The 10,000-nt window shown below is 38.4% G+C and overlaps 1 protein-coding gene across 1 annotated transcript in view; it reads left to right on the top strand.

Annotated features, from left to right (window-relative positions):
- Positions 1-10,000, top strand: part of LOC143281620 (dynein axonemal heavy chain 3-like) — a 101,366-nt gene that overhangs the window by 56,444 nt on the left and 34,922 nt on the right. The window contains 7 exon segments of the mRNA XM_076586869.1: positions 267-493; positions 1,915-2,118; positions 5,542-5,669; positions 6,378-6,502; positions 7,456-7,641; positions 8,991-9,158; positions 9,851-9,984. Coding sequence (XP_076442984.1) covers positions 267-493; positions 1,915-2,118; positions 5,542-5,669; positions 6,378-6,502; positions 7,456-7,641; positions 8,991-9,158; positions 9,851-9,984 — 1,172 coding nt within the window.

Genomic DNA, 10,000 nt, shown 5'->3' with positions numbered 1-10,000 from the left:
TTTTTTTTGCTTCTCCTTCTTCTTCTACTCCTTATTCTTCTTCCCCTTCTTCTACTACTTCTTCTCCTTCTTCTGCTTATCCTTCTTGTTCTTCTACTTCTTCTACTAATCTTGTCCTTCTCCTTCTTCATCTTGTTCATCTTCTTCTTCTTTTTCTACTACTACTACTTCTTCTTCTACTGCTTCTTTTCATCATCACCATCATCATCATCATCATATCAATATTATAAATTATTATCATCCTATGATAATTTTCCCGTGCCCAGCTGATGGTGGCGGCCACGATGGACGTGTACAAGGAGTCCATCTCCCAGTTCCTGCCCACGCCCTCCAAGTCGCACTACGTCTTCAACCTGCGCGACTTTGCCCGCGTCATCCGCGGCGTGCTGCTGGTGCCTGCGACTCACATGACGGAGCCCGAGAAGCTGATCCGACTGTGGGTGCACGAGGTCTACCGCTCCTTCTATGACAGACTGATCGACGCTGAGGACAGGTGCGGAAATGCTGTGTCTTGGTTGTTTATTTTTGTTGCTGTGGGTTTGTTTGTTTTTTATGGTATTTTTGGGGTTAATGAGGTCTACCGTTCCTTCTCCGACAGACTGATAGATGCTGAGGACAGGTGCACCAGTGCTGTGTCTTGTTGTTTTGTTTTGTTTTGTTGCTGTAGTTGTTTTTTTAAGGGATTTTGGGAGTTAATGAGGTCTACCGTTCCTTCTACGATGCTGAGGACAGGTGCACGAATGCTGTGTCTTGTTGTTTTGTTTTGTTTTTGTTGCTGTGTTTAAAAAACAACAACAACAAAACAATGCAATGCAATGCAGTGCAATGTAGCACAACATAACACAACACAATGCAGCACAGCACAACACAGCACAACACAGCACAACACAACACAACACAATACAATACAATACAATACAACACAGCACAACACAGCACAACACAGCACAATACAATACAGTACAATACAATACAGCAACACAACACAACACAGCACAACACAGCACAACACAGCACAACACAACACAATACAATACAGTACAATACAATACAGCAACACAACACAACACAGCACAACACAGCACAACACAGCACAACACAACACAATACAATACAGTACAATACAATACAGCAACACAACACAACACAGCACAACACAGCACAACACAGCACAACACAACACAATACAATACAGTACAATACAATACAGCAACACAGCACAACACAGCACAACACAGCACAATACAGCACAACACAACACAATACAATACAGTACAATACAATACAGCAACACAGCACAACACAGCACAACACAGCACAACACAACACAATACAATACAGTACAATACAATACAGCAACACAACACAACACAGCACAACACAGCACAACACAACACAATACAATACAGTACAATACAATACAGCAACACAACACAACACAGCACAACACAGCACAACACAACACAATACAACACAATACAACACAGCACAACACAACACAATACAATACAATACAATACAATACAGCAACACAACACAACACAGCACAACACAGCACAACACAGCACAACACAACACAATACAATACAGTACAATACAATACAGCAACACAACACAACACAGCACAACACAGCACAACACAACACAATACAACACAATACAACACAGCACAACACAACACAATACAATACAATACAATACAATACAGCAACACAACACAACACAGCACAGCACAGCACAGCACAGCACAACACAACACAATACAATACATTAAAATACAATACAGTACAGCAACACAACACAAAACAACACAACACAACACAACACAACACAACACAACATAGCGCAATGCAATGATACAATATGATACTTAGTGTGGACACTGGCAAAATGCGAGACAATGACCGTGTGCAGAGTGACCTTTTTCAACATTGTGCGGGAGCAGTGCCAGGCTCACTTCAAGCAGAGCATCGACAAGGTCCTGGGCCACCTGTCCAAGTCGGGCAAGGTGGTGGACGACGACGTGCGTGGTCTGTTCTTTGGGGACTACATCAACCCGGAGAACAAGGTCTACGATGAGATCACCGACTTCAAGGAGCTCACTGCAGTCATGGACAAGTAAGCTTGCTTTATTATTATTATTATTATTATTATTATTATTATCACTACTTTATTGTTGTTGTTGTTGTTATTGTTATTATTTTATTATTATTATTATTATTGTTGTTGTTTTCATTATTGACTTTTTTCCTCACAAACACAACCTTTCACATATATTTTAAGAAGTTTGTTATTATCATTTATTTCTTGGGTTTTTTTTATCACAAAAACATTTAACACATGTTTTACAAGTAAGCTTTTTGTCTATTCTTTCTTGGTCATACAGGTGTTTGATTTTTTTTTTTTTTTTTTTTTTTTTTTGTTACTGGTGTTCGTTGGGTGTTTTTTTTGGGTGGTATGAGGGTGGAGGGAAGGGAGTGGCTGAAAGCTGTTTATTTCTGTATTGTTTCTGTGTTCATATATTTGTAAATTCATGTGTGGTGGGTGGCGTTTTTTGTTTGTTTGTTTGTTTAAGAGGGGAAGAGGTTTTCTGTGTGTGTATGTGTGTGTGAATGAGAGATGGAGAGAGAGAGAGAGAGAGAGAGGGAAAGTGAGGGAGAGAGAGATAGAGAGAGGGAGAGTGATGGAGAGAGAGATAGATGCACTGAAAGAAGGACACCTCCCACTGAAGAGTGGCTTTCACATGTGTATTTCAGTGTTGTTGTTGACTGTTTGCTTGAATGAGACTTGCACTCACATGTGTATTCAAATTGTGATTTTTTTTTCAGATAATAAATCTTACTGTGTCAAAAGTTTGAAGACCTTTTTACGGGGAAATGTGTAAGAGGGTCTGGAAGGGATCTTTAAGAGAGAGACTTTTAAAAAAAAACATTCACATTTGTGATGTTAATTTTATCATGTTATTGATTATTACAATATAATGTTTTTAACGCATATTGTTTCACTGAACAGAACTGTTGGGTTTTGAAGCATATCTCTCTCAGGTAGCTCTGTTTGTTTTATTTGTTTGTTTCATTTCTTTTGATTTATTGGCGCATTTGTTTCTGTGACTTTACGTTCATTTTGTTTGAAAGTTTGATTGTCAGAATGTACAAAATTTGTTCAAAGTGACATTTTCTGAATCACTTGGAAGTTGTTCTTCCTTGTTATGATAACTGTGTTCAAATTTGCATTAGCCAACAGCAATGGCTTATTCCATCAGTTGACGGAGGAATCATGCAAATGTGGATGGAAGGGTTGTTGCACAAACTTTAACTACATTGATGACTTACACAGTTAAACTGAGCAATAGAAAGACAATAAAGCAGGTTAAATACCATGATATTAACATTCTTTCTCTTCTTTGTTCTATATTCTATTTATAGAGGGTAAGTAATTTTCACCTTAAAGAGTGCTCAAGAGAGGCCAGTTTAGCTGTTTGAACTGTAGATGCTTGTGTTGTTTTGTTTTTTTTTGTTTTTTTTGCGTATGGAAATGTTACACATCAGAAGTACCTACTTACTCTGATTTGAAAGTGTGATCAAATGTATAGTTGATGAAAATTGTAGTGCCAGCTTTTAATGATGTTTTTATTAATATTACACATGTGTGCACAGTTGCTTGTAGACACAGATTCAATCACACAGAGGCACACAGACACACACACACACATTTGTCTGTGGATACAGACACTGACACACAGAGACTTGCTCATGAAACACACACACACACACACACACACACACACACACACACACACACACACACACACACACACACACACACACACACTTTAAAAGATAGACACTCACATGTTTCTGTGTGTTCAATCAAAGCTGACAAAGGTAATGAATGTAAAACAAAAGCAGACATGCATAACATGCAATTATTTGTAAAAAAAAAAAAAAAAAAATAATAAAAATAATTTTTTTTTAAAGCTATACAAGAATACTTTCTTTCTGCAGAGCTACATGTATCTGCAGATTTGTTTGGATAACCAACATTCGTCATTCCAAGTTTATTTCAGTATTTTGTGTGTGTGTGTGTGTTTTTGCTTTGTTTTGCTTGAGTTTTCTTTTTCTTCTTCATTTCATCACTGTAAGTCAGCAGGAGATCTGATCATGCAACACAGATAAAACAGTCTTTAAAGAGAACTACAGAAGTGAGTATTAAAAACTAAACAAAAAAACAACACCAAACAAACAAAAAAACAACAAAAAAACAACAACAACCCAACAACTAAGTCATGTATTCAAGAATGAATATGTTATCAAGTGAGGAAGTATTACTTTTCTCTTTTTTTTTTACTGTCTATTTTTGTTTTTTGTTTTTTTGTTTTTGTTTTTTTTACGAAAAAACAAACAAACAAGAAATCGTTTTAAGTACATGTAACTGACACTGGCATAAAAATTTAAGAATGATAAAGTTTTGCTTGGTTTGTTTGCTTGTTTGTTTTGGTACAGATTTTATCCGCTTCCGGATATTGTGTGGTGCAACTGAGTAGAGGAGAAGAGTGCAGTGCATATGAAATGATTTTATTCTTTTGGCAAGAGTATCTGGAAATAATTTATCAATGATTTTATTCTTTTGGCAAGAGTATCTGGAAATAATATATCAATGATTTTATTCTTTTGGCAACAGTATCTTGAAAAAAACAAACAAACATATACATATATGTGTGTGTTCTGTCTCTTTTGCTCACATACACAAGCACACAGTATGCACACACATGTGCATGCACATGCACCAACACTAAAACAGAGACACAGACACACATACACATACAGGCATGCAGGCATGCACACAAACAAGTACACACAAAACACAAACGCACTCATGAAAACATAATGTGTTGACAATCATTATTGCACGTCTTCACTTCTTGCATCAAGTGTGCATGAAATTGTTTGTCACCTGTTTCTGTCCCACCTTTATATGACTGAGATTTCACCAACTTCCCCACCTCTACCCACCCCTCTCCCATCCTCTCACTTCCTCCACCTGCTTCTACTCCCCCATCCCCTCCCCTCCCCTCCCAAAAAAGTATCTGTGACTTTGGATAGTTATATGCATTAGAAATCTAACATGTATTTTAACCTGCACTGAACAGTCCACACTGAACAGTCAGCAGTATATTTGATTTTAAGTAAAAAAAAAAATCATGAGGATAAAAGTTTTAGAAGTGGCGGGAAAAAATCTGCTAACGATTTTGTTTTTTTCTAGCTGGCCATATGGTCAGTAAAGGGAAAAATGAACATTAAGCCCTGAACTTTATGATGTGTCACCAAATGTTGATGATGTAATCACTGATGTGTTCCTGTCCCTTAGATATTGACAGTTCCCATCCATTCTGTTGAATCACTTTCCTTTTTTTCGTTTTTGTCACCATCCATGTTGATATTCCATTCTGTTGAATCACTCTTTGCTTTCATTATGCATGTTCTGTTGTTGTTGTTGCATGGTGATCACAGTGCCCACACAGGTTTATGGTTTGTTCCACAGCTATTTGGAAGAGTACAACACAATGAGCAAAGCACCCATGTCACTTGTCATGTTCAAATTTGCCATTGAGCACATCTCCCGCGTCTCACGCGTGCTGCTTCAGGACAATGGCCACGCCCTGCTCGTTGGTAACTATCCACGGTCTCCTCGTTTTACAGCTTCATGGGGGGCTCGTACTGTGATCTGAGCAAGTTTGGGTTATGATTTGAAATGATTGATAAAGTTCATGTTCAACATTTGATACAGTCAAGACCTGCTCGCATAGCTGTCACAGTGAGATAATGTTTAAGCAATATTATTCTTGGTGTTTGTGCTTGATAGTTTTTGCAGTTTTGTTGTTGCTATTGGTTTATGTCACTACTGAAGTTGAATGCTCACATCAGTGGAATGTTTTTTTAAGATATGTTCCTGTTTGATTTTACATCACTTACAAAAACTCACTGTTGTTGCTTTGTTTTCTTATAGCTCATCAAAGATGATGGGGTTTACTTTAATGTCACACAGTGCATTTTTACCTTTGATAATGTGAACACATTTCAGAATGGTTTGGTCACTTTTAGGGTTTAAACTTTATCATATTTTGTCTTCTCTACCCATGTTTAGGTAGGATAGAAACAACCAAATATCTTTCTGTAGTTTGTTTTTTTTCTGTTGCTTGTTTATGAAATAAAATGGTAAAATAACCAAAGTAGAGCCAGCAATACTAGAGAAAAACTGTTGCTGAATGTTATTTACATGAATGAAAAAAAAAAAAAAGACCAAGAACTGGAAGTTGTTTAGATGAATATGACCGAACGTCAAAAGTCTCACGTTGTATTCTGATCAATTTCCCCCAGGTATCGGTGGCTCCGGTCGTCAGAGTGCTGCCAAACTGGCCACCTTCATGTGTGACTACGACCTGTTCCAAATTGAGATCACCCGAAACTATGGGGTGGCAGAGTGGAGAGAAGATCTCAAGAAAGTGAGGGTTGCTGTTTTTCCCTTTTGATTTATTGGTCAGCACACCCTCTTTCTGCTATTGATTGTTGCCACTGCTAATGTACCTGTATGGGGTTATATCTTGTTCAGGTATATATGTCAAAATGCTTGCATTCTCACCATTAGCAATACATGCTTATGGCAACGGTCTCACAAATACAATTGCAAAGATGTGTTCACAAACACAGCAGGTTGCATTTTGACACAGATATAAATGCAAAGGCAGGTGAAGTTGTTGAGGCAGTGTTACTTATTGAAGAAGTCAAATTAAAGAACTTGATTGAGAAACTGATTCGTCTCTTGTTAATGGAAATAGATTACATGTAAATGAGTACTTCACTGCTAACTTTTGTCATTATTTCCTATGCTGCGAAACTGATTAGTCTCTTGTTAATGGAAATAAATTACATGTAAATGAGTACTTCACTGCTAACTTTTGTCATTATTTCCTATGCTGCTTGTCTCATACTATTTCAAAACTATTTTGTTTAATTAGTGAAGAACAGGGACAGTAAACACCTCTAAACTTTGCGGGGTTTTTTTTTCACTTAGGAATTGACAAGTTCTGTTTCTTTTTTTCTTTTTTTAAGCTGCTTTGATTTGATAATTTGATGTGAAAAAAAAATCAAAGAAACAAAAATGGAATATAATATTTCTTAACATTTGAAAAAGCATTTGACATCAATCCAGCATGCTTCTTTTTTTTTCTTAAAAAAAAAGATATCATATTCTTTTAAAATCTGTTCATCTTTTTTGTGCTTCTTTATTTTCCTATGCTTCATTACTATTATTGCATACATATGTATATATATTTTGTTTGTTTATATGGATATTTTGTCATGTGTCTAATCTTAATGTACATCATGTTGTATTCATATATTTTAATGAAACTGAAATATAAAAAAAATCCCCACCCCACCCCCTGTGTGTTTTCAGCTGCTGAAGAAGACAGGGACTGAGGGTAAGCAGACGGTGTTCCTGTTTTCCGACAACCAGATCAAGGACGAGTCCTTCATGGAGGACATCAGCATGATCCTCAACACAGGCGACGTGCCCAACATCTTCCCGGCTGATGAGAAGGCCGACATCATCGAAAAGATGCAGACTGTCGCTCGCAATGCTGTAGGTTGTCTTGCTTTGATTTGCTTGTTGGTTGCTTGGTTTGTTTTGGGGTCATTTTTTTGGGGGGGGGCTTTTGTTTGTTTCTGCTACCCCATTACCTGCACCCTCTAAGTGGCTTCTTCCTCTTCTTCCTCTTCTTCTTCTGCATTCGTGGGCTGCAACTCCCACGTTCATTCGTATGTACACGAGTGGGCTTTTATGTGTATGACTGTTTTTATCCTGCCATGTAGGCAGCCATGCTCCATTTTTGGGGGTGTGCATGCTGGGTATCTTCTTGTTTTCATAACCCACCGAACACTGATATGGATTACAGGATCTTTAACGTGCATATTTGATCTTCTGCTTGTGTTTACACACAAAGGGGGTTCAGGCACAAGCAGGTCTGCACACATGTTGACCTGGGAGACTGGAAAAATCTCCACCTTTTACCCACCAGGGTATTCAAATCTGTGACCCTGAGATTGAAAGTCCAAAACTTTAACCACTTGGCTATTGAGCCTGTCTCTAAGTGGCATTACTCCCATGCTGCTTCCCCATACACAGCTACACCATGGTTCATTTGCTTGCAGTTTCAGTGGCGGCAGTCCGCCTAGAACTATCAGCGTTAGTTCACCAAGAGGCCATGCACCAGAAGAGATCCTGCACTGCTGTTTTGTTTGTTTGTTTCCTATGCAGGTTGAGGGAATCAGGGGTCTTTGATTTGTTCTTTCTTCAGCCTTTGAGAGTAAGCTGCTTCTTAGCCAGAAACATCACTGAGACATTCAGCGATGTAGTTAACGTAAGACTTAGTATGTTTGGTTGTTGCCACTCAAGCAAGCAGAGCTAACGAAAAATAGCTCAACATATAGAGAGCCATTGTATTGCTTGGGCCACTCAAACAAGCAGAATAGTTGAAAAAATATCTCATAACCAAGGAGACTCATGTATTCTTTTTTTTTTTTTTTTTTTAAAGGTTCCTGTCATTCCTTGTATTGCTTACACTTTGTTTTTCCAATTTTATCCCAGCTCATTTGCCATTTCATTCCAGTTATTGTCATCTTGCACAACATATCCACTTTTATTGTCTGGTTACATAATGAGCTTATCCATTATGTTTTTGTAAAATGCTAGGCTTTTAAGTCCAAATGCCTTTCTCCAACTTTAAAAGTATTCCCTGTTCAGTTTCACTGGATTTTCAGGTTTTTACTTCAGAGACATATTTTGAACAAAAACAGATGATGTGCCTTGGTTTTTTAGTTGTTGTTTTATGTTTTTGTCCTTAAAAGATCTGTTTTGCTTTATTCTATTTTTTTCATTAGCTCCAGGTCACAGGTTTTGAAAAAAGGTTCTTTTTGTCTGTGATTCTTTAGGGTCGGAAAATGGAAGCAACACCGTTAGCGATGTACAACTACTTCATTGAAAGGGTGAAATCCAACCTCCACATCGTGCTTGCCATGAGTCCAATTGGAGACGCCTTCCGCAACCGTCTGCGTATGTTCCCGTCTCTCATCAACTGCTGTACCATTGACTGGTTCCAGGTGAGTGGTGTCTGGCATTTCTCTGTGTGTATATGTGTGTGTGTGTGTGTGTGTGTGTGTGTGTGTGTGTGTGTGTGTGTGTGCATGTGCATGTGTGTGTGTGTTTGTGCATGTGCTGTGTGTGTGTGTGTGATGTGTAGTGTAGTGTGTATGTCTGTGTGGATCTGTGTGTCTTTCTGTGCCTAAATCATCACCAGACAGACATGACATCATAGTTATCCTCCCACCCCCCCCAAAAAAAAAGCACTTGGTATATATAGCAAGATCTGAAACTCTTAATAAGATGATCTACAAACAGTTGTGTGAATGGACATGATAAAACCGAACACTGGAAACAATTTTGTCATTTCTTTTTAACAGTAGGCACGGTTTCTAATGTTTCACCCCTCACTTTTTTCACTGCAGTACCAGATCTGATGCAACTCTGACTGAATACTGTATCATTAACACCACAGGCATAGCTGTGTTACACACTTTCTGTTGTTTCACCTCTTGCTTCCACCTCTGTAGTATTTGATATGGATACGTATATAGCGCCTATCGGAAAAATCTCCCCCCCTTTACCCACCAGGTGCCGTTACTTAGTTTTGAAACTTGGGACCCTCAGGTAGAAAGTCCAACGCTTTAACTGCTCATCTATTATAGATCTGATACCACTTTTTTTGCTGAACGCTGTGACTGTATCACCACAGGCTTGGCCAGAGGACGCTCTGGAGATGGTGGCCAACAAGTTCCTGGAGGACGTGGACATGGAGGATGACGTGCGCAAGTCCTGTGTGTCCATGTGTAAACACTTCCACGAGTCTGTGCGCATGTTGTCTGAGAGGTCAGTTTTCCCGGGG

Source organism: Babylonia areolata, chromosome 1, assembly GCF_041734735.1.
Source record: "Babylonia areolata isolate BAREFJ2019XMU chromosome 1, ASM4173473v1, whole genome shotgun sequence".
In the NCBI taxonomy this organism is placed as follows: Eukaryota; Metazoa; Mollusca; class Gastropoda; order Neogastropoda; family Buccinidae; genus Babylonia; species Babylonia areolata.
Note: the sequence above shows the minus strand (reverse complement) of the source record. Positions and strands in the feature narration are given on the sequence as shown.